This window comes from Alosa pseudoharengus, unplaced genomic scaffold (assembly GCF_046254945.1).
Source record: "Alosa pseudoharengus isolate Yale_2024_CS ecotype anadromous, Long Island Sound unplaced genomic scaffold, YU_APseudo_1.1 YU_APseudo_1.1_scf_16, whole genome shotgun sequence".
In the NCBI taxonomy this organism is placed as follows: domain Eukaryota; kingdom Metazoa; phylum Chordata; class Actinopteri; order Clupeiformes; family Clupeidae; genus Alosa; species Alosa pseudoharengus.
The window spans coordinates 19034268-19060119 of NW_027468630.1; the positions used below are offsets into that span (position 1 = coordinate 19034268).

The following is a 25852-nucleotide window of genomic DNA, read 5'->3' on the forward strand; positions in this document are numbered from 1 at the left end:
AACAAAACGTGCTGAAGTACACATGGAGAGCATTGGCAGAACTAACAAGTGCTTGTTAATGCAAGAGCACTGACATAATTACACATTTTAAAAAAAGGCCAGTCAGCGACTAAAGATGCATAGTCCAGCAGGGAGGCCGTGGAGGCGTGGAGTGCACATCACTGTCCTACAAAGATTGAGATGTGATGATCTTGACCTGACAGGCAAGAGTGTGTGCAGCTCTGGGCCGAGACAACGATGCTATGCTGACACGGCGCCTGCAACACTTCCAACAAAACTACTTCCTGGCTCCACAAAAACACACCGGCCGTTGAGTTTATATTAAAAAACGAGGATGTTAGCTTTGACAACACAATAGCCAGAAGGGGAAGGCTGTACAACGGTCTGCCAATCCAGGCATGAGGGAAACTGTAAACAAGGGCGTTGTTGTGGTATTTGTCTCATAGGGACTACCTGTTTCACATGAGAGAAACTTGTTATTTATTTTGTGATAAGATCAGGCAAAGCTACTACTGATGCAGAAAATAAAGTTTGCCCAAGGCTGTGAATATCCAATAGGCTTATCAGAGTTGGCCAACTTAGAATATGCCTGCTGGTAGCCAAAACATTTTAGTCACATTCTGAACACTGTCCTCTGGTAGAAAATGAGCTTTCTATTTTTTGCTGAGGCATCTCTGACAATATAATAATGTAGACAGGAGTTTATTTTTGAGGCGGAGGGGAGGTTTCCATCAAAGACAATAATCAAGTGTTTATACACTCAATGATAAAATTACATTTATATAAGTATATATACTCTTTTGATCCCGTGAGGGAAATTTGGTCTCTGCATTTATCCCAATCCGTGAATCAGTGAAACACACTGCACACAGTGAACACACACTAATCCCGGTGCAGTGAGCTGCCTGCTACAACAGTGGCGCTCGGGGAGCAGTGAGGGGTTAGGTGCCTTGCTCAAGGGCACTTCAGCCGTGCCTACTGGTCGGGGTTCGAACCGGCAACCCTCCAGTTACAAGTCCGAAGCGCTAACCAGTAGGTCACGGCTGCCCACAAATTTGACACATGGAATACAGTGAGGTGTAGCAAGCAATCAACAGAAAATCTTCAAAAGATTTTAAGGATTCAAAACAACTTTATTGTCTATTACACAGTAATAGAGAATGTTCTTGGGTTAGAGGCTCATAGGGCTTTGGCTTAGAGGGAGAATACCGGTACAAAAACAAACATCCATAAATAATTCAATAAATGTGCTATGCTGCCATTATCAGGTAGTTTCTTTTTTTTACCATGCATAGCATTGGGAATGAAAGATTACTGGCCCAAGGGGCTTTGAAGAATCTGCCAGATGGGAGCAGCTGAAAGGAAAGGTGTGTGTGGGGGTGGGGGGGGGTAGGAGGTAAAGGATCCATAATGATGGAGTCTGCCTTCTTTCTATCATGTAAAGGTTTGATAGATAGATAGATAGATAGATAGATAGATAGATAGATACTTTATTGATCCCCAAGGGGAAATTCAAGGTGGATCTGAGAGAGGTGGATCTGAGAAGTACTGATGATTTTAGTTGCGTGCATGATAATTCTTGCGAGTTTTTCCTTGTTTCTCATTGTCAGGAAGTTGTAATGGATTGCAATATTGTATGTTCCATTGGTGACGGCTATGCCTTTGTTAAAATGTCCATTAAACCCATTCAGGCTCCTCAGGAGAAAAATGTATAGATTCAATCAGCATGTTGTGTGAAGGACAAATTGTTGTCGATCTCTGTGTCCGGGTACTTTGTCCGGGTAGATCTAAAGATCTCAACCTGTTCCACCACCTGCCCATCTAGCCTAATGGTTTGTAAAGAGGGTGTGGGGTGTCAGGCATTGGGTCCCCCACAGCAAAACTTTTTGGCCCTTTCTGATGTTCAATTCCGCGGATCTCTTAAGACCAGCCTATAGTGGAGACTATCTAAAATATCCCAAAAATTACAAGATGGAGTCAAACTGATTTACTATTGCATCATAACTGATGGCGTCTGACATGCGTTATGTGAAGCCAAAGTTTAAAACTCCATTACTTTTAACAGAGCAAAGCCCACTGGCGGCGTCTAATGCAACAACAATAAACAACCACTCACCTGACAATCTTTTATAATCAATAATGCTTTCCACATTTTACAGCTTTTATGGCATGTCATGATCTACACCATCTAAAACATGATCATGGCCAATGTCATGCATAAGGGAATAGAAACAACAATGGCAAGCATAAGCAAAGCAAGCAAGCAAAAAATAAAAAAATAAAATAACAAAAAACATATGGTTTAATTTTTCACATGTCTTTTTTTGCACCAAGTGTCAGGCAAGAAACTGCTTCGCCAAAAGCCTTATCAAAAAGAAAAAAAGAAAAATCACCAACACATTGGCCACAGATGGATCATTAATGGTTTGAAGATTCACCAGCAGTGCATGTGAGAACACTGCCACTCCGGCTGCACTCTCCACTAACCTTACACTATCCCACACCCCTCGCCCATCTGGACAAGGAGGTGGGACGGGCCTGCTGATCTCCAACAAATGGAAATTCACCCCGCTACTGCCTTCAAACAAATACGTCTCATTCGAATTCCATGCCATCACAGTGATCGCCCCAGCAAAACTCTACGTGCTGGTCATCTACCGCCCTCCAGGCCAACTAGGCGACTTTATGGACGAACTTGACTCTCTGCTGTCCTCCATCCCTGAGCATGACTGTCCGCTTCTTGTTCTCGGTGATATGAACATCCACTTAGATGACCCAGGCTCAGCGGACTTTTTGGCCCTGATCCACTCCTTTGACCTCAAACTGGTTCAAAGCCCACCGACTCACAAAGCTGGCAAAGAGCTTGACTTGATCTTCACTCGAAACTGCAGCACAGACACCCTCACGGTGACGCCTCTCCATCTTTCTGACCACTTCTTCATCCAGTTCAACGTCAGCCTGACAGAACAGCCTCCGGCTCCTCAGCCGATGGTCACGTTCCGCCGCAACATCCGGAACCTGTCTCCAACGCACTTCTCCTCTGTGGTTGCCTCCGGTCTACCTCCACTCAACACCTTCTCCTCTCTGGAGGTTAATGAGGCCACAGACTCGCTCTGCTCCACACTGAGCTCGTGTCTAGACAAGCTGTGCCCTCTTACCACAAGGCCAGCTCGATCCAAACACTCTCATCCATGGCTAAATGATACCCTCCGATCGCAACGCACCAAACTCAGAGCCGCGGAGAGGAAATGGCACAAATCCAAACTAACTGATGACCTCAAAAACTACCAGACACTCCTGACCTCCTTCTCAGCCAGCATCACTGCTGCTAAGACGGCCTTCTACAATGACAAAATCAACAGCGCTACAGACACTCGAAAACTTTTCTCAACCTTCAAATCGCTACTCAACCCTCAGCTGCCTCCTCCTCCATCCAGCCTTACTGCAGATACCCTCGCCTCATTTTTTACAAAGTGGCGGCAATCAGCAGTCAATTCTCTACATGCCCACTCAACGCATCTGACTCAGATACCGCACCCCCACAACCTCTAGGGACTGCTGGATCATCTTTTTCAGCATTCACGCCTCTCTCCGAGAATGAAGTATCTAGACTCCTGACATGCAGCCGTCCTACCACATGCTCGCTGGACCCTATACCTACGAGCCTACTTCAGTCCATCAGCCCGACCATCGCACCAGCTATCTCACGTGATCAATGCCTCGCTAACCTCCGGCACATTTCCAACAGCGTTCAAAATGGCCCGGGTAACACCGTTACTTAAGAAAGCTTCTCTCAACCCTGCTGAAGTCGAGAACTACCGCCCTGTCTCTCTCCTGCCTTTCCTATCCAAAGGCATTGAACGAGCAGTCTCGAAACAGGTCTCTGACTTCCTTTCACAAAACAACCTTCTGGATCCAAATCAGTCTGGGTTCAAAAGCGGCCACTCCACCGAAACGGCTCTGCTGTCTGTAACAGAAGCCTTAAAAGAAGCCAGGGCGACCGCTCGGTCATCAGTACTCATTCTGCTTGACTTATCGGCTGCCTTTGACACGGTTAATCACCGCATCCTTCTCTCTATACTCGCTAACATGGGAATCTCCGGTTCTGCTCTCTCCTGGTTTGAATCCTACGTCACAGGACGCTCGTTTAACGTATCATGGCTTGGTCAGCTATCTGCACCTCACCATCTCACCACAGGGGTCCCCAGGGCTCAGTGCTGGGCCCCCTTCTCTTTGCTATCTACACCACCTCCTTGGGACAGATTATCCGTTCGCATGGCTTCTCATACCACTGCTATGCGGACGACACACAGCTCTATCTGTCCTTTCCACCTGATGACCCCTTGGTTTCAGCACGGATCTCGGATTGCCTCTCAGACATAGCTACATGGATGAAGGCACACCACCTCCAGCTGAACCTCTCAAAGACTGAACTGCTGGTCCTCCCAGCTAAACCTACCATACACCACGACATCAACATCAAATTTGACTCCATGTCTGTTTCAGCTACCAGGACTGCAAGAAATCTAGGAGTTGTTCTCGACAACCAACTAAACTTCTCAGATCATGTTGCCTCAGTCACCCGGTCATGCCGTTTCGCACTCTACAACATACGGAAAATCAGGACTTACTTGACTCAAGATGCTACCCAACTTCTGGTTCAAGCAATAGTCATCTCACGACTCGACTACTGCAACGCCCTCCTGACAGGTCTCCCAGCCTGCGCAGTGAAACCACTTCAGATGATCCAGAACGCGGCGGCGCGCCTGGTCTACAACCAACCCAAAAGTGCACATGTTACCCCGCTGCTCATCCAGCTACACTGGCTACCTGTGGCGGCCCGCATCAATTCAAGGCTCTAACGCTTGCCTACAAAGTAGTCTCCGGTTCTGCTCCCACCTACTTGAATGCCCTCATACAGACATACGCTACCTCCAGACCGCTGCGCTCCTCAGACGAACGACGTCTAGCTCTACCACCAGTACGCTCAGGCCAATCCAAACTTTTCTCATCTGTTGTTCCTCGTTGGTGGAACACACTGCCAGTGCCTACAAGGGCAGGGACATCCCTCTCCATTTTCAAAAAACTCCTGAAGACCCAGCTCTTTAGAGAACATCTCCTCTCATAGCAACACTTACAACAAGTCTTGCTGATCCTAGCACTCACCAGCCGTCTTAAACTGACACGTAACTATTAAAAATCAGCACTCACTGATGCACTTATTCTTACTGTACTCTAATGTTTTTTAAATTGTCCTAAAAATGTTGAGAATTGCTCTAAAACTTAAACTGTTTACCATGTTGTTAGTCGCTTTGGCTAAAAATGCATCAGCCAAATGTAATGTAATGTGTGTATTCTCTGCTGAACACAGGGATAAACTACATAGAGTATTAGACTCAGGATAATGGCAGTTACGGTCGAATGACGCACAAGCCTCAGGGACAGGTTAGTTTTATTCAGTGCACAGGGACTTGCAGGAGATCAGATAGACTGACAGACAAACTGACTGACAGATGTACAGTATAATATATAAATAAATAAAGTATAAATAAGAAAAGAAGTCAAAGAAGGAGCTGCAAGCTGTGCCTTGAACATGGATCGCTCACAACAAAACAGCTGACCATAAATCAAAAGTCAGCATGAGAACAATACCAGTCTTGTTCCAGGGCTTCTGAAACAACACGTCATTATAGCAGACACATGAACACCAAAGAGAAGCTGGGAATGCTGAGAGAAAGAATGGATCAAGAAAGACTGAGAATGACTACATAGAGTGGGAGACAGATAGAAAGAGACAGAGACAGAGAGAGAGAGAGAGGAGAGAGAGAGAGAGAGAGTCTGTTTCTGTCTTAAAAGCAGGCACAGCCATGGGCGTGGGTGTGTGTGCGTCTGTCAAGCGAGGGGAAGGGGAAATAAAGGCTGATAGAGGGGGAGTGATGGACAGGGTGTGTGTGTGCGTGTGAGGGTGTGAGCTTATGTTTGCTGCATATGCCCATTTCTGTTTGTGTGGCTAGCTTTGTGGTTCGGAATGAGCGAGACAGCGAAAGAGAGAAAGACAGCTGTCAACTACGCAACAATCCCAGACTTGGTCGCGACTGAAGGAGTGTGATGATGAGGATGAAGCAGCAGAGATGTGATGGCGACACAGACCATCAGCCCTTAGTGGGAACATAGAGCTTCATTAGTCCCTCGAGTAGAAGACCTGGAGTTTGGCACCAACCATTACGGGAGGTCTGTTGCGGGTTGCCATGGCAGCAAGTTCCAGTCCGCAGCAAAACATGACAACATCATCTTTAAAAATGTCCCAGTGGTTTGGGGCTATGAGGCCTTACATTATAGATATACTGTACATTGAAGAAATGGGGAAAAAACACAGCTCTGTCAATATGTGGGAAAATGTACCTTAAACCAGAACGGTTGATGTATTTTAAGGATCTTTGCTTAAACTTTATAGCAAAGAGAAGGCAGACCAAATACCGATGATAGATTATTATATTATAATCAGTATATGTTATATACTGATACTTGTATACTCATCTTGTACACTCTCATCAATAACAGACTTAACAGACTTTTCCATTTTAAATGCCATGGGTAGTGTTGTGTGAAATTTGGAATAAATCAGGTGGGTGAAACTGGGTCTTAGGCAGCCTTAATGAAAATGGGCCTTTAAAAGTAAGGTCCTTCTGATGTCACTAGTAAGACTTCCACGCCATAAATCGTTACTAGAGCACTGGAGTTACAAATATAACACTAAAAACTAAACAAAAAGCTTCAGAGATGCCCTTGGTCCTCCCCAAAGATCTGAAATGTCTGGTAATGTCATCATGGTATTGATGCATAAAAACATTCAGATTCAGAATCGGTTTGCTCGTTGAGGCTCTCTGTTGGTTCGTCTAACTAACAGCTGCTTGAGAGATTTCAGCTCATGACATCACTTACCCAGACCACCCCTATTCAGATAAGGAAAAGTGCATCACATGGACCATTTGCTTGGCTTTGGTTTTACTGCCTCTCTGTCAAGCTAACGGGCAACCCATTTCAACAACGTTTATTACACCTACTTTAAAGCTTTCATGAACAGCAGCACTAAAATGTAAGACTTCCTGTGAAAAGGACTCATCACTGAAACTAGCCTTATTGGTTTTTGTTAGTGCCACTGATAGAAGAATGGATAGAATGGGTGCTTAAAGATATCACATGCTGACACATCCATGAGAGAAGTGCCATTTTCATGTGGTCCCTGAATATAAACTTCACATGCAATTGCCTCTGAAGAGATGTAGTGTTCATCTCTCTGAGAAACACCTGCATGCTTCTCTACAAACGCCTTTCACCAAATCTTTATAATCCAATAACCTTCCAGTGAGGTAGGTGCACTGAGCAATAGCCAATCAACAGCAGTCATTTTCAAGATCATAACAATTCAGCCTATATGTGTAAGGCCCATGCTATTTTTGAACACAGAACTTGACCTTTATGGAGATGTTTTCTTATCTCTGCTGTAACTGTGTTTTGACACACTGGATGGAATAAAATGGGGGAAGAATATTCAATCAGATTTTGTTACTTAGCGCAGCGCCAGCAGGCAGGGCATGTTTGCTACATGAATCTTTAAAAAAGCATTACGTCATACACTAAGACATGCATTATTAAGAGCTTGTCAAGAGGTTGCCTGTCAGGAACACGTGCCATGATAGGCGGTAGTCAATCAGACTGAATGGTTTTCAGGACACGATGGGAAAATGGATGACTCAGCAAGTAGCGGCAGGATTATACCCCACCACAAAGTCAGGGTTGAACACTAGTCTCTTTAAGGGCATTTCTTTGCCACATCTCTTACATGCTCCTCTTGAACCATGTCACCTTGCTGCTGCGCAAAGGATTCTGGGAAGACACTAATCAACGTCAGTAGAGGGAGACTGAGCAGGAGCCTGGAGCAGAGGAGGATGCGAGGAAGCCGGGACAAAATGTCACTGAGAGAGACGAGGCACCGCTGATGCTTTGACCGCATTCCAGCCACCCGGCGCATTCTATTTCTATCTCTTTAACAAAGACTCGGCCCTAAAGGCCTATCGCAAAGCAGTCAGGTTTTGTGAGCATACAGTAGAATGCGTGTGTGGGGGTTGGTGGTTTGATCTGTAGGCATTCCGCTTTTGTAGGTGAGTGTGTGGAAACATAGGAGTGTGTCTATGTGTCTGTGTGTGTATGTGTGTGTGTCTTGACATGTGCATCTGAGCATGAAAGAGATAAATGAAAGAAATAAAAATGAATCGCCTTTGAGGAGAACTAGAAAGACAAAAAGAGATGAAAAACAAAAAGAAAAGAGAGAGAGAGAGAGAGAGAGAGAGAGAGAGAGAGAGAGAGAGAGAGAGGTGTTCATAGGCGTGGGGTGTGTCCATAATAATGAGCTCTCATGCTAGGCAAAGTCAGACAGGCCTACATCAGACCAGCTGAATGACAACTGATTTATGGAATGTGTTTGACAGGTCCTGGCATGCACCACAGACACAGAGCTCTCTCTCTCTCTCTCTCTCTCTCTCTCTCTCTCTCTTTCTCTCTCTCTTTCTCTCTCTCTCTCAGCCAAACTTGTCAAAATATTCATCCCTTTGGGGTGTTGTAGGAACTTAAAATTGTCTAGGGATTGTTTCAGAAATGAAGTCTCAGTCAGCCAGAAATCTCAGAGAGCTTTATTCACGAATCCGGAGACCTACGTCGTGTTGCTAACAGACGCAGTCTGATGTTACAAACAGGGAAACACTTTTTATACTTCACTGACAGTTCAGACAAGACATGACATCTCCATTAATGGTACGCAAACTTGTTTACGACATAGTTACCCAAAGAGTCAACCATATCTATAAGGCTGTATCCCATAACGACCAAGGGCCATGGAATTCAGTCAAGATTGACCCCAAGACAGTAAATAAGGTCTTAGGGCGCCAGCCGTCGAGAAGAGGCCTACCCAGCCTCCTTCGAGGACACACACACACCTAAGCCATGGTACACACATACACAGCATTGACACACGCACATACATCCAGACATCATGGCATACGCACACCCTTTCAGCAAGGCTGCAACCATGCGCTCACCATGAGGACACATACACACACAGCAGGACTGCACACTCACACACCCAGCATGACTGCGCAAACACCTTGAACATGGAATTCCACAGTTGTTAACACATAAATCTCTCCTTCACTTTCTGCTTACAGCAGCGTCTCTTCCTTCAGCTTTGCACAGACCATACCAAAAGAGCAAATGGTTGAATATAGCCTGCACTTAAATGGAAACACCTTTAAGGCCAAAATGTCTTACTACATTGTGTACTTATAGAAGGAAATGCACCTCTGACTCTACCTCCCCTGTCATGCAGTGACCACATACCCTTTGCTCTTTGGGTAACCATGATTTTTTTTGTGTCTGCCTTTATGGCTAGACTGTGGTCACTCAACCTGTACTTTGTTAGGGTCTGTCTCTGCTTTGTATCTCTGACAATGTAGAGATACTCTGCCAATTGATAATGGCCAGATAGCGTTCTAATTTGTGTTTCATTCTTCCAGTGATCCCAATAAGATTCTTTGTTTTCTCTTTTGGTTAACTGTGATCTCTCTCTCTCTGAATTGACATGACATGACTTCTAAGAGACTGCTGAAAGCCTGGTGTACTCACACTTCCAGCTGCACCACCCGTTTATTCTCGAAACATCCAACAGAGAGGCATTTCTCCACCTCTTATCTCAAAACTTTTCCTACTCTGAGGTTAGGACGAGGGAGATGCAATCAATCTCTTGCGGACCACCGCTTCACAAATCCCAGCTGATTCCATGGGGAGGCCCTGGCTGGTATTCCGGAAAAATAGCAGTTTATGCTTGGACAACTCACGATATTCCCTGTAGGTTTACGGATTTCCCCAAATCCCACACTTAAGAATCCTATTATTACTCGACCTCAGGAATGGCACCGATCTAAATGTGCCCGTCTCCACCTAACACAGGGTTGCTTTTGCCAAGCCGTGTATGCCACAGCCAAAATGGTGCTTTTTTCTGTTCCTTTTAAAACTACGAAACACTCACAAGATTACATAACATACAATGTGAGGGCACAATGTCATTTAAAGGCAAAAAGAGAATGAAAAGAAAATACATAAACTCAGCTTCTTGTTCTTGCTATTTATTCATATTCATTCTATTTATTCATATTTATATATTTGTACTCAAACCATTCTAAAACTAAAGTTATGGTCTTAGTAACCAAACTTTAAGGTGGGTTACATAAGCAGTCCAGTAATGTGTTACTGTTTTACCTCCTGTTTGGATGTGCTGTTTCTACTCTCTACATGTGAGGTGAGCTGCACTGGTACCCAGTGTAAGGGACTGACTTACCTCAGCCTGTAAGTCATTCGACAACACTGCAGCTTTTCATTGGAGCAGTCTGATGTGTATCTGGGTCACAGCAGTAATGTTCTAAATATGTTAAGTCAAAAAGCAACCCCTCTGTCCTCGCACTTCTATTAATTTCTCAGCTGCTTTCCTGCTCTTTCTCCCTCTCCCCTCCTCTCTCTTTTCAAACTATAAGACACCTTAAACACTAACAAGCTGGCATCCACCTAACCAGAGAGCCGTGCAAACAAAAGAAGCTGAGAGTACACACTACTTTCTCTTCTGACACCAACACTATTTGGACTAGTGCATGTTATCACCTGACAGCTGCACTACTCCCTCTGAGTCAACAATATCATGGAAAAACACTCAAAAAAGAGAAAATAGTACATCAAAATAGAATAGAATGACACTACCCAAAACTTTCTAGGGTGAGGAATATTTTCCACACCTCAGGCAAAAATGTCTGATGCAAAAATGAGGAAGATGAGCAGAAGTTCATGATAGGCCACATGTAGATGCCATTTCTGTAACAGTGATGTCCTTCAAAACTAGGCCTATTCATTTGCAAGGCTCAAATGAAGTCATTGTGAGACTAACAGACAGACAGACACACACACGCACACACAAATGTGTGAAACCCATGGCTGATTGGGGCATTTCTGATCTTATCTTTTGATCATCTGACACCTTTTGATCTGAAATTAGCATCAAGTGCTTCATTAAATGCTGTTTAATTTAGGGACAGTCAGACCCAAACTGGCATTTCCTGTATTACATTCCCAATTCTGAATCAAAGCCAACTCTGAGGGGAAATCCCAAGAGCGTGTGTGTGTGTGTGTGTGTGTGTGTGTGTGTGTGTGTGTGTGTGTGTGTGTGTGTTTGGGGGGCACGTGTGTGTGTTTGGTTGACAGCAATTGTTTTTCAGTTCCCTTTTTGAAACCCTTCAGCACCACATGTTAGGACGATTTAATGGAAGGAAAAAACAGAGAACCAACAGATCACCACAATACACAGAGAGTGAAGCAACCACATGAGCATGCATGCCAGGCATAGACGCGCACGCACACACACACACACACGCACACACACACGCACACACACACGCGCGCACACACACAAACACACACACACACACACACACACTTCATCTCTCTGAGTGCAACTAGGAGGTGAAAAGGACTGAGTGGGTGGGAGTAGGAGTGAAAGACGGGCAGAGCGAGGGAGGAGAGAGATCAAGAAAGACGGAGAACAGGAGGAAAGGATGGAAGGGATGAAGGAAAGAAAGAGACAGAGAGAGAGAGAGAAAAGAGTGAGAAAGAGAGGCAGAGGGAGTGTGGGAGTAAGTGGCACACAGCCTTCAGTCTAAAAAAGGAGGAGGGAGGAATTGAGCCAAAGCCCGAATCTGGATGTGCTAGATAAAGAAGGATAGGGGAGAAGAGGGAGAGAAAGAAAATGAAGGGAAAGAGAGAGAGAGAGGGATAGATAGAGAGAAAGAGAGTGAGTGCAGGTTTCTCATCAGCAGCTTATGCTAGCTCACAGGCGCTAACAAGCAGTGCTCTGCAGCTGGCTTCGCAATGTAGGAATAGTGAATGAGGCTGAGGTGTGGGAGGGGGCTGGGAGGATGGAGGGCTGGAGGGAGGGAGGCAGGCACCAGCTACAGGCTGGAGCACATGGGGTGACTCGCGCAGAGTCATGGGGAAACTATGAGGACAGCACTGGAGGACTACGGGGAAAAAGATGAACAAGGCGCAATCAGGGAGACATAATGGGGACGGGAGAAAAGAGGGAAGGATTAATGAAAGACATGAAATACAGGTGCTGGGATGAGAGCAACAGTCACTTCCTCCTTAGGGTAAAACATGTTTACCATTTCACTTTCACAGAACATTGCAAACTATCTGTTCCAGTGTCAAAGCTTGGAGGGAATTCCATTGCTCGGGGCCGGTTATAACTCGTTATTCCACTGCTTGGTTGAATTTTCCATTGTCCTACGTAATTTAGAACGACCATTAACCGTATGTTATCTGCACACCTATGAAGTAGATCCATTTTTTTGGCCGTATCACACTTGTATATTAATTCGCCAAACTCGTTGTGAAGTTTAAATGAACTGTCACGTTGCATTCGAGCTGTAAAATGCAGACGTTCAGAACATTGCAACATTGTAGCATATGACGGAGGTGGCTTTTAGCTAGATGAATGACAGCAGGTAAAATAGCGATGTTTCAAAGCTAAAGTTCATCAGAATCTTGGGATACGCCCGCTTGACAATGGGAGAGATAGAACTAACGACTGGCCTTTGGCCGTAGCAACCATCCATTTAGAACTAGTAACGGCAGTTTGTTAGCCTAGAAATCTAGACGCACCCTAGCGGCGGCAAATTAATTTGCTCAGCCTGTACGTCTAGTATCAAACCATAGGGATTTCTATTGGCTGACGCCGTGGACGTCATCCAATCACAGCGCTCTATTTTGTTAGAGAGTCTTAAGGCGGGCTTAACACGATAACGACAGTCCTGCGACGGTGAACAACAAGGAAGGTGGCTATGGCGAACGAAGAGCGGTTGTTTGAATCGGCGTTGGCGTCAACTTTGGAGGAGTTGGACTTGTGCTTTTTTTTTAAAGTTGAGCAACACAATGCACTTAAGTCATTCCTTTTGAAGAAGGATGTATTTGCCGTTTTGCCGACCGGATACGGATATGGTCGTAGCGCTGGCCTATTGCATGCCTAGGCAGTTTGAAAGACAATTCTCTGCCCGCCCCTTGGATTAAGCGAGGTGAATGGTTCGATTCCAGACTATACATTTCAATGATATAGGATGGCCCGCCAGGCTAGCAGTTTGTCCTGTTGAGTTGAGAAATTAGTTGATATGTGTCGGAAGAAATTAGTTCTACAAACAAGAGTTTTAGCGATTAAAACGTTTAAATTGTAACAGGAAATGAACACAACGCAAGTGGCAACAGTGGAATAAGCGGGATAATGGACTCCACGGTGGTCTGTTCACAGACATGCACTTACAAGGTTTAAACGGCCCTCCGCTTTACAACCTCGACCGTGTTTTAACTTCTGTGAACAGACCACCGTGTCGTCCATTATCCCTTAGGGCCTACATAACCAATATGGAAGCATCAACATAAACATCAACATTCCACTAAAAAAATTACGAGACAGGAGAACTCTCAAATGATGCAACCAACACAACCAAATAAACTATTTGAGGAACTCAGAAACTATCAGGAAATCACCAAATATTTCCCTTCACTGGCTTTGGCTTGGTAGAGACAAGATTACACCAAAAAAGAGAGATAATGCCTGTGTGTAAGAAAGCTTCAATGCACACAAAAATGTCAGCAGGCTATTAGAAAAGCCGTAAAAGCTACAGCTCGTAAACCATACATGTAAATTGGGACATGGACCTCAAGCTGTTGGGGAGGGAAAGCAGAAAGGTTGTGGTCAGGTGTTAATTTGCCTGTGTATGTATGTATGTGTATGTATGTATGTAGTGTTGTGAGGCCCTGTACAGACTGCAACAACAAATTAAATTGTGGACAATAACAACTCTATCTGTATCTCACATGGGGACAGAGTAGGAGAGGTGACCACTGAACGCTGATCATCATTATTTAGGCCTAAACTCAAAAGCATTTTGTATTGGGCAAACACAAAATTTCAGCCTAAGAACGAGGTAGCAGCTGGTGCTCTAACAGAGCAACCATCCTAGCACTGCCTCTTTCCCTTGTTTCACATAGCCTATGCTATTTCAAACAGATTTATCCCAATACTGAAGGTTAAAACAACTACTCTTAGGCATGATGGGTTAAAAACATTCTAGCAAGAATGATTCAGACTTTAAAGATTGACAACTTTAGGGGAACTTAGCTCATGTTCCGTCTACCCAAGAGTTAGATAAGATCATGCCCTGCTCTTCTCTGTCTGACACCTTTAGCCTAGCTTAGCATAATTCAGTTATAGCGTTTTTTTGGCTATAGGCTAGCGATGGGCTAACTGGCCTAACCCACTTCCAGTGAAAAACCTGGTGTGTTCCTTGAAACTCTTTGTTGCGTATTCACAAGGAAAGGTGGCACCCCTCTGGACCACCACACCCTGAAGGGAAATATCAGTGATAGCGTCAAAAAATATTTACTCACTAGTCATTAGAGGGAAACAATTACAAACAATGATTGTTGCTGCCAAAACAAAGTCCCTATGTTGCACGCCCACAGATTATCATATATTTTTAGGCCGGAATCATTGCTTACACAGAATAGTCTTATAGACATAATAACGTAGAGTTTGTATACAAATAAAGGAACAAAATAGCTTTGTAAAGATTAACATCTTTCAATCTCAAGATGCTTTATTTGGTTATATATATATATATATATATATATAGAGAGAGAGAGAGAGAGAGGGTCATTTTGATCCAGTATTGAAATGCTGAATTATTTCACTTGGTTGTTTTGTTTGTCATGGTGGTTTGGAAAGACCCTCAAATTAAAATTAATATGAGAAATATAGACTATAACCACTCCTCCCAACATAATTCCTTAAGTATTCTGCCCCTCAGTTTAGATGACTGCTGCTATTGAACTGAGTTTAGCCAAAAACAAATCCATTGTTTTGACAACAGACTGCCAATCAACTAGGGATGCACTGATTGCAATTTTCTGGGCCGATTCCAATTTCCAACTTTTCATAGATTTTGACCTGCCGATACCAATTTTAGCCGATTCCAATTTCATTTGTTTCTCACCACTTTACAGCATACACAAATATTTATTTTCTATCTTTCCAGCTGACAGTGTTGGACATTCACACACTACTAAATGCACTGTGTTATGGAACAACATTTTTTTCCTCCTCACATCCAATATCCTACTAAAAATACAAAAACAATTTTCACGATACATTTAAACATGCTGCCATGGAACATATTTCCATATTCATTGATGCATATGCATTATGGGAGGGCGAGGGATAAGTGTGAGTATCACGCAAACACACCGGTCGCCGGTCATGGCCGATCATATGAAAATCCGCCAATTCCGGTAACCAGTCGATCAAACAGTGCATCTCTACAATCAACAGTTTGTGACAAACGCTTCAAGAAAATCTTTAGAAATCGCTGCATCTCTTATGGATTAAGTCTGGATAACTGAGTTGGGCTTAAAGAAATTCTAAAATAACGTTTATGCCTTTACACCTTTACGTCTTCACCAATTTCTACAACAAACATGGGGCACTCCTGAAAAGGTCACCTGCTTTCTGTAAACTCTAAAGACATGAGACTATAAAAAAAAGTAAAACGAGGGCCTGTCCTCACCACTCCCCTTCACACAGAAACAAAATGTAGATGACCTATGAGAAAGGATAAAACTCTCATCTTCAAGTTCAAGTTAGGGAGTCAAGTTTGACTCCCTAAAAAAACTATTATAAGGGACGGGGGCAAGCTCAACAAGCCTGGTATTGCCAGAAGACACCTGAGCTCACTGGACAATGTCAAAGGAGAAGGGCTTGGTTGATCTAGAGAGCTGTTAATCATGATGAAGAGGAAACACTTTTATTTCAATTCTACTGCAATATAGCTCTGACAAAAGAAGACGGCACAGATGCCCCAACTTGGTCTGTTTATATCTCTAGTACTGGTAATGTGGAAATGACTGAAGAATGTGGAAAAAAGAAAATAGTTCAGGCTTTTTGCAAATCTCCTTGCCTGGTTTAGTAAGTCTGATTTACCAACTGTTCTGCTTGGCCTCGCAGAGCAAGGTTATATCTGCCAAACTCAGTTCCTCACACTAACAAGTAAAAACTGACCTATTATTTTTTAACACATCTTTTAAAATATTCATTCAACTCCCCAGCCCCTAGTTATTCATATTCATACGCACCACAGAGGACACAGTGACTTACGGGAGTATAAAAGAGTTCTTATAGGTACTATTGCCCCTTCCTGTTGGAATGACACGTGGCCACTAAAGGCCAATGCCCCCCGGAGGCGACATTCGCATCTATTGATTTGATGCTCAAGAGATAGAACAATTTTCTAAACTTTGGTCGCATCGGACGCCGCCAGTGGGCGCTGGCCTTAAGTATGTACTGAAATATTCACCTCTGGCCCATAGCCAGAAAATCTGGACATCTCCACAATCCATAGAAACTGCCCATACACTAGTCCACTGCTACAGGTTTGATCTCTTTGGCTCTGATGATCACAGGTCACACAACTATCATATCCCATACAATCAATATACAAATCACAAATAAACCATAATATACTTTCTACGCAACTCACATATGTACATACATTCAATTACAATTATGATATATAAAACTGTTATGTAAGTATAATTTACGGCATATGGATGTTTGCAATCATTTTTGCAGATTCTTTGATCTAGCCCTGTTCCTGTCCACATGTAGGCCACTACAGTAATTCACCATGGTAAAAACACTCTTCTATTTATTAACATACTTCCTATTCATAGATAAAGAAGGACTTGAGCTTAAGCTAACAACCTGCAGTTTCCTTACACTGTGTCCCCTGTTAATAAGTAAACACTACTTTCACTATGATAACCTCGAACATGTGTGTGTGCTGCTGTGTGAATGTTCAATGCTTGTTAAGGAAAATATGTCCAGCTGACAAGAATACACTCCGACATTCATCACTACCACAAGAAGGGGTTGGATGCCAAACCAACAACGGTTACTGGCGTCAACCCTCGACCTGAGATGTAATACACAGTTTTGAGTTATTGCAGCTGGGAGGTGGAAGGTGTCAAGACACCTACAATCTTCTCACCATATGTATCCGTACATAGGAACGTCCAAAGCAAGGCTAGTGTCATAATGCCTTGCACTGTATTATCGGCTAACTTTTTGACAGAAATATCCTTTATTTAACTGATTATATGCATAGTTGTAAACTTGTTAGTTGCAGTATCCTGCATGTGCAGCTAGGGTTTATATCAACGTTTTTTTGTATGAATAATTTCTATAACTGAATCATTGCCATTCTGCATGTTTCATCTTACTCTGAGCACTGAGACTTTTCTCAGTATTTGTCATTTGCTAACAAAAAGGTCTATGGAATGAATGAATGAATGAATGAATGAATGAATGAATGGTTAACATACCCAACTCTGCTTGTGCATGCATTGTGATATAACAAACAAGTCATAAACAGTAGTAAATTCCCTCTTAAAGTCTTGGATGATACTGAAACATCTCCAGACAGTCAATTGTCCATATGTGAAAACCATGCGTTCTTGTTGATACTCATGGGCATGATGAGCCACTTAGGCTCCATTTAGTCAGCATCCTGTGGACGCAATGTACACTTATGAGATGATGTAAATCAGCTTAGGCCTACATCTCAGCTTTAAGGACTTTCATTAGAAACCAGTCATATCTCTGAGATCTGTATGGATGTTCAGTAAAAAGCTGATGTCCATAACCACCCCCCCCCTCTCTCTATCTCTTTCCCAGGTTAAAGTGGAAATCCAATCTCTAAGTCTGTACATCATGGAGGCAAGTGATGGTGTCCACCACCATACTCCCTACTGTGCATACTCCCTACTGTACAGAACCCATCTCTGTCCGTTTCTCTCTCTCTCTCTCTCACACACACACACACACACACTCAGCCTACCTCGGATCCAGAGGATGAGCCACATGAACGAAGGCAACGTAGACATCTTGGTCAAACTAACATTTTGCTTGTTCAAATTAAGCTGTATGGCTTAGTCTACTAGCAGCGAAGGGGCGTTGGCATTATTCGTGCATGTGATCCTTTGTAAAGACAATTGGCGCCCAGCATGACAGAACAACTTGACAGCTATCTCAATATCCTGGGCGGTGGGGAAAGGCTATTATATGTTACACATAAATATGTGTTTTGTGGAGGAGCATTAGCATTGCTGCGTTACAGTACGCTATCGTTTACGAAATAGGCCTATATAGGAGGTAGGTTACAGTGCTAATTTCAGGGTTCTGGATTTCTGTTCCGTCACAATAACAGGAAGGCACGGATGCAGATGCACACGCAAACACCTGTATCTGCACGGAATTTACGCAACATCATTAGGCCTTTTAGACAGATGTTTTGACTCTGCGACCAGTGCTTAATGATTCCATTGAAAGACTGCACATTCATTCATTCACTCACTCAAATGACAAGGTCCTGTCTACTCGGCCAACTGACACCCCTCCCCCTCTCTAAAACAAGCAGGTCGCTTACCTGTACTATGACGGTGTCCTCCCGAGACCCACTGATACGGTTCTGTTCGCTCTCCCATCCTCCGTTTATCCACTCAGTTCACTCCCTGGGCCGACCAGAAGCAAGGCGTTGCTGCCAGTGTCGTACCGAACGGCCGTGCTTCTTCTATGAAAACGAATCACCAACACGTACCCTAATGCACCCAGTTCCTCAATTGACGGGTTGACACTCAGGAATTCAGGTCAGGCAATTCCGCGGAGCTATGAGGCTGTGTCATTTCGATACGTCCCAGCGGACACAGTCAGCTCCAAGGATTTGGTAGTCAGACATTCGTTTCTCTGGCACACTCCAATGCGTCGTTGATACTAGATCGTGCGTGTTTTTTCATGGCAATAGGCTACGAGTAACGAGTTTGTCAAATCATTCTGTCTAATAGTCAACGAAATCGATTCCTGACAGGTAGTAACATATTGCGAACACGTCGCATAGACCTCCGTTTAAAATTTTGAATTACATACCCTAATGTTTCATCATCAACGTATTAACTAACAGAGTAACTGCCGAAGCCCTTGCCAGGCAGCCTGTGTATCCAGCAGTAGTAGATCCAGAGAAATTGGTTGCCGTATAGACTACCCCTCCTTTACGCATTTTTTATAGGAAAAGAAACTGAGAGGGTATTCTCGTTCCCATCTCCGGCAGCAGGGATAGCTCCCGAAAAATGGTTGCGCAAATCGCGTAGTTTACGTCATCCTTTGAGTTACCACAACTCCCATTGGACCTGCGATGTTTGCGCAAGTCTTTGCGCTTTCTCTCTATCAGGGAAAACCACAGCTAGGCGGCTGGATTGCGTTCCATGGGCTTTGTGAATAGTGTGGAGTCTCCGAAAAAGAGAGATTGGGCGTGGGGCTGCGTCATATCCTGAGGTTCATATATGCTATTTTAATTAGAAGGGTGTGCCTCCACTCTGCTGTTTATGTATTAATAATAAAGTAGGTTACAAAATGCTACAAACTAGACAGTACAATGTATTTCAGCCACCATGGTGCAAACAATAGGCTACAAGTTCATGCTTATAAGCATACATTGCCTTTTTATCCCAATAGCCTAATTAGGATACATAAATCTGCATTGATATAACACCTCACACAAAGCTACTTTACCTATTTAATTTCTTAAATATACTTTTGGTTCTTCCTGCAAGTTGACTGTTCTACGGGAATAGAACATCTGGGGGGAGGGGGTTTTATTAGCAGATAATACACACACACACACACACACACACACACACACACACACACACACAGAAGGAGCATAGGATTTTAAAAGTTAATGATGTTACCATCACCATTATAGTTTGTTTTTCCCCACACATGTTTAAAGGTGATGTCTGATTTTAGAATGGTTAGTAAATAAATATACACCATTCTAACAAATACTGCACAGGTGTCTGCAAGTCTGAATAAATAACTCCTTCATATTTTTCTTGATGTGATTTTTCTTGATTATTTCAAATCTCATGGTATATTTTATAAATCCTCCCCAAGTTTTATTGAATGTGCATGCAGCAGCTGGCAGTGCTGTAACAGATGTTAATCAGGGTGTTACTGATCCGGGATAAGGTAAGCAGCAGAACTGCATCATCACGCTGGCTGAGGAAAGATCACTCGCCTTACATTTCTTCTTTAGGGATTATATGATTTTGAATTTGTGCTCTCTTTTAAACAATGTTATTGAATTGTGTATGTACCCTGTCTTCCCTGTACTTCATATTTAGTGGTTTAAAGGATGTTTCTGGGGGGATTAGGGGTTAAATGCTTAAATGCTAAGCCCTTGAATTCAATTTTGGGATATTGGGTGTAAGTGAATTACAGGATTTCTCAGATTTAACACAGAAAATACACATTGTACCTATACTGCAACCCCCTCTATTTGCAGAGAAAATGGTACATCCCAGGCTCTCTTTTCCCCTCCCTCTTCCTCACTCTCCCTTACCAGTGTCCTCCATCACTCTGTTCTCCCCCATTCTGTCTCCTTGAGATTCAGACTAGGCCCTTTTCCACTGAAAACTGGAACTGCTGTATGTGGATCACTTTACTCCTTGCCCTGGACGAAGCAGATAAAAGACAGAGCAACAAGAAAGAAAAAGAAGGTATGTCACATGCATTTGTGTTTCTATTTTGGTGTTATTTTGAGTTAGGGTCAGGGATTCGGATGCGGAGAGGTGGTATGGCCTGTGCAGCCTCCCCTTTAAATGCGTAACACATGCATCCTTATTGAGACACCATGATGCATCTTTTCCTCTTTCCTTCTTCCTTATTATTGTGCCTCTGTTTCTCCCTTTCTCTCTTTGTTTCAGACAATTATTTCATATATTCCTCTTTTCTGTCCCTCCCCCCTGCTCTCCACTGAAGAAGCTTATGAGTCATGGCATGTTGCAGAGAAAATGTTGGGCTTTGCAGGGATGTAGAGACTATCTGGCTTTCTTGCTGACACAGTGCGAGTCTAGATCTCTAACACACTCATGCATGGTTTTACAACCGCTGGTATCAGAAGATGTTCTGTCCAGAAATGAATTACTCCTCTCTAACTCTGACAGAGGACTCTTTGTAATGGTGGAACTGTGAGCTGCTATCTTAGAGTAGGCTACAGTCAGACAGGAACAGTCTGTCACACACACATACACCCTGGAGAATTTCCACCAAATATGGGATTAAAAGGCCAGTCACTTTGGCAACCAGCCTAAACTCAAAATGAGTAAAACATATGGCAGTGTGACTGAACGCTGCAGATAATGTCATCTCCATTTCAAGGTCAAATGTGGATTTCTTCACTCAATCTATTCATATGTTCTGCAGTGCATGAAAGGCTAAGGCCTCTCATGCATGAACTGATGTTTTGAAAACATGATAATAAGCATCAAATGACCTAAATCTCTCTCTCTTTCTCTCTCTCTCTCTCTCTCTCTCTCTCCATCTGTCTCTAGCCACACCCACTTGGAGACAGATACTAAGTCTTGACTCGGCCACCTCAGCTTGAAAAGTCCCATGGAAGCCAAAGCAAAGAGTGGGGCCCCGAAGCCCAGCTCCAAGGCAGAGAAGAAGGAGCCTGCAGCCCCCAGCAAGCCCGATGCTGCCCCACCTGCTGCCCCTGTTGAGCCAGTGGCCCCTACTGAGCCAGAGAAGCCAGCAGAGGAGACGGCGGCTGATGAGGGAGCAGCGGAAGGAGCTGAGGCCGCAGATGCCTGTACCCTAGAGAGCCTAAAGCCCTTCCTCATTGGTGGAGCTGTCATCGCCCTTGGGGCAATCCTGGTTGGGGTGATTTTATTGGCCAAGAAGAATTGACCTGCTTTCTACTGCAGGTTGAGGGGTGAATGGGTATAGTAATGATCTGTTCATAGACTATCATAGAGTTGGTGTTTATATTTAAGGGGGATGGGAAGTCACTGCGCTTCTTAATTTCAGCACGGTTCTGATTTTGTGCTTAGCAATGAAATTAATAATAATAAACCTAGAAAGGGTCCATTTGGACATACTTCCGTTATGTTTTATTGATGATCAGTTCACTGATGTAGACACCTGCAGTCTCCCAACCTACACAACCTGTCAAAGCAATGCATGTGGTGACATACATCCATTGACACAACAACGAATGCAACACTAGTTAACGATAGACTATCCCAACCCTGCTCAAGGAGCGATTTACTACTGGCCAAAGCTGAACACTCAGTTCTTAATTTCAAACAAAAACCATTTATAACATGGCAAAGTTAAGTTTACTTGCCAATATCCATTTACAATTTATTGGTTACTTGGCTGCAACGTTACAGCATTACTTGTCATAACTTATGCTACTTCCAGTCATTCATACATTCCACAATCACATAGTGTCATGAGTCAATAGTTGGGGTTGACATAGTCAAATCATGAAAATGCTTTACGTAACCTTGCGTCTTCAATACAAAGCATTTAACAGAGCATTTAATATCATTTCTATATATTGTTTGGAATACAAAGCACCTCAGTGCTGAAGTCTAATTTGGTGAAATTATGATACATATCTTAACAAATTATCTTTATTTGTGACTCATAACTACATAAACACTAAAAAGTTTAAAAAGTTAAACACTACACAATCCTCTGGGCATAATATCAGTTAGAAGTGGCATTAGGTGCGTACAGACGCAAGGCTGTGAAGGGTCGAAATGTCTATGGGCAAGAATTGTTTCCAGAACAAGTGTTATTTCAAATAAACTGTGAAAGAAATGCAGTTCATAATATATTCTCTTTCAGCATAACTGTGCCAAGATATTTTGTGTGGTGTGAGTTATGGAAATCAAAGGCAAGACTATTTTGTGAGTTACCCTCAGTCCCACAGTGCTAAAGAGGTCTTGTAAATAATTTATATTTTATTTGTTGATAGCATATCTTTATGTATATGAAGAACACTTGAGATATAACTAATTTAATTCATGAGAGCACTGAAAGATATTGATCCCATACATTTACAGTTTCAATTGATTTAAGATTTCTCTTATTCAAAAATGACCAACTTTACAATATGTAGCTTAAAGGCACATGAATCCATATACTCTATATAGGGGTATGCATTGTGTTTTCTTGTGTTTGTATAAAAATTACATGCACTTATATGTATAGCTCATGTACATAGATGAAAGTTATTCTGTGTTTTTTTTTCTATGTTTACCACAAGGTGATGCCACATCAAAGCAGAGTTTCTCCAACTATACGATACACTGAAGCAAATATTATAAAGTAGATCTGGCTTGCTTGCTGATTCATAGACTGTATTCATTATGTTCAGACACTTTTAGAAATGCAGGAGTGCACAAAATGCAATGGGGTCCACAAAATAAAACATTCCTGGACTTTAGAATGGCCAGAAAAATATTAATGCAATGTTGAAGGCATAGAGTTTCGTATCTGTGTATGCATCTTGTTCTTCTGTTTTGAGTGTTGTAGCCTATTGCAATTGTCAAATGTAAAACAAGATACACAGAATGCACAGGAAAGCTTACAACCTCTTTTCCCGGTCCTTCAAATTATATCACTGTTGAGTCAAGAAGCACTTTTATTATTTAACCAAACCTACAAGCTGCCTTTTTAATTATGTTCATGTAATGTTTTCCGGTTATGTTAGGCCAGATGTCATGATTTTACTACCATTTAAATCAGAACTGAAATTGGTCACCATCCTTTGGTCATCCTAAGGATTTGAAGAACTCCTTATCCCCTTGCAGTTACATGTCGTTTATGACCACTGCATCAAAGGTTTACGCAAATGCATTAAGGAGAACTAGCCCGAAAATACCCACACAAATCACTTAACCTATGACACTGATCATTTTATTTAGGCTTTCTTTTTCTCTCAAGAGCGTATAAATGCAATAATTCCTAAATACTTTTTCTTTCTGACATTTCTTTGCAGATAAGATGATGATGATGATGATGATGATGATTATGATTGAAATCAGATGAATAGCCTAACTTTTCTGTCAATAACTAGCCTACAGTGGTGATTGCAATATTTGTGGTGGTACTGAACTGAGTTCGACTGTGATGATAAATCAAGAATGGTGGTCATAGAGGCCTTTTATTTTTTATTCCACTGTAGCTTCTCTTTGCTCTCCTGCCCTCTTCCAACTCACACTTAATAAAGTGGCTCTAATGGCTTATCCTTTATTAAAGACAAATGAAAAATTTGTTGTCAGACTGATATTTATCAATATGCTTTGTGGTTATTGATGACCTTCTTACCACAATATTTTTTTAAAAAATTACTTATTCTGTCAAATGAGATTGACAGAGCTTTGAATTCATTTAATCAGGCTTGAAGGTCAAATTTTGAAAACACAAATCTTCCTTAACAATGATTCCAATCCAATATCTGGGATCGTGCAAAATAAAACTTTAATTAAACTCGATCCGACTATTTGCCTTATTCTGTGCCTGTTAATGCAGAAAGAGAGATTGTGAAATCACCAAATCATATGGCAAATAATGGCCTTTCTGCCTCTCCGTAGATTAGTCTGTTCCAATCGACATAATACAGAGGGGTCAATTTCCGCTGAAATATGAATCAAACTTCATGTTTGTTGGGTTAAGACGTGTCTTCAAGGGAAAAAACTGTATGTATATCTTATAAATATTACTCTATTATCAGTAGCATCTCAAGAGTTTAATTCATCAGTGTTAAATTACGTTTGTTTGCCTTTTTTATTTGCACAAAGACAACCCGGAAGTTAAACCTCAGTGTTTTGAAGCACGCTAACCGAGAGTAACGTGAGGTCTCTCTTGGTAAATAACGTTATTTATATGTGTTTAATCATTTCTTGCTATCTTTAGAAATATCGGTACTCAAGTAAGAAATCACTTAATTTATGTGACAACCAGCTGGCTGAATTAGTAGAAAGATTTTCATTAAACGATTGGTAACACTAATATTATGAAATAGTTATGCGCTAACTTCGTTAGCTTGCTTGTGTTGAATTCTATGAAGTGCTGTTAAAGTATGTGTTACAGTACGGGTGGATATATACCTCATCCAGTCGTTTCAAGTAGATACCAAGTGGCTTTGTGTTTAAATACGGTATTTTCTCTTTGACATCAATCATTAACAGCTACACAATGATTATTCCGGTGCGGTGTTTCACGTGTGGGAAAATCGTTGGCAATAAATGGGAGGCTTATTTGGGTCTGCTCCAGGCTGAATATACAGAAGGGTAAGTGTTTGCTTTGGCTGTTTCATTCTGATAGCCACGTTTATCGAAGCTTCTTCCCTTTTGTAATTCGTAAATTTTAATGGAGACTAACAGTGCCTATGTGATTTAACGTCATATTTTCTCATGATATCTCACTAGTGATGCTCTCGACGCGCTTGGGCTGAAGAGATACTGCTGTCGAAGAATGTTGCTGTCTCACGTGGACCTCATTGAGAAGCTGCTGAATTACGCACCCCTTGAGAAATAAACATGCATGAGACTGTCCAACACAACAGCGGTCACTTGTATTGACCATTACACAATGGATTACGTCAGTTTGCAATACGTTCCCACTCTTTTCTGTTTATGTGTCTTTTTGTAATAAAAGTTCGAAATGATCAACTATGTTACTGTCGATCTAGTTTCTTAATCTATTAGAAGTTGCATTTCAGTCAGCTTGAACTCACATATTCTTGGTGGTTTGGCTATATTGCAAATTAACGTTGAGTATGTACTTGTCGCAATG

The 25852-nt window shown here is 42.5% G+C and overlaps 2 protein-coding genes across 4 annotated transcripts in view; one reads left to right on the forward strand and one right to left on the reverse strand.

Moving 5' to 3' along the window:
- The window catches only part of dagla (diacylglycerol lipase, alpha), a 44631-nt gene extending 25285 nt beyond the window's left edge, over window positions 1–19346 (reverse strand). For both annotated transcript variants that reach the window (XM_076287333.1, XM_076287334.1), the window contains exon 1: window positions 18630–19346. The gene's annotated coding sequence lies outside the window, so the exon portion shown is untranslated. The remainder of the gene's footprint in view (window positions 1–18629) is intronic.
- A 5312-nt stretch (window positions 19347–24658) lies between these two features.
- polr2l (RNA polymerase II, I and III subunit L) lies at window positions 24659–25731 on the forward strand. 2 transcript variants are annotated; one of them, XM_076288143.1, is made up of 4 exons: window positions 24659–24753; window positions 24856–24922; window positions 25246–25347; window positions 25486–25731. In XM_076288143.1, the coding sequence occupies exons 3-4, from the start codon at window positions 25253–25255 to the stop codon at window positions 25592–25594; spliced, it is 204 nt and encodes a 67-aa protein (XP_076144258.1). In that variant the 5' UTR covers window positions 24659–24753; window positions 24856–24922; window positions 25246–25252; the 3' UTR covers window positions 25595–25731. The 2 variants fall into 2 exon arrangements, with proteins under 2 accessions (XP_076144258.1, XP_076144259.1); XM_076288144.1 differs by lacking the exon at window positions 24856–24922 and having other exon boundaries at window positions 24672–24753.
- Window positions 25732–25852: the final 121 nt, after the last annotated feature.

Excerpts from the sequence above, each read along its gene's own strand:
- polr2l (XM_076288143.1), top strand. The coding sequence starts at position 25,253 with ATGATTATTCCGGTGCGGTGTTTCACGTGTGGGAAAATCGTTGGCAAT. Across the intron at positions 25,348-25,485 it reads CAGGCTGAATATACAGAAGG|TGATGCTCTCGACGCGCTTG; the intron begins GTAAGTGTTTGC and ends ATATCTCACTAG.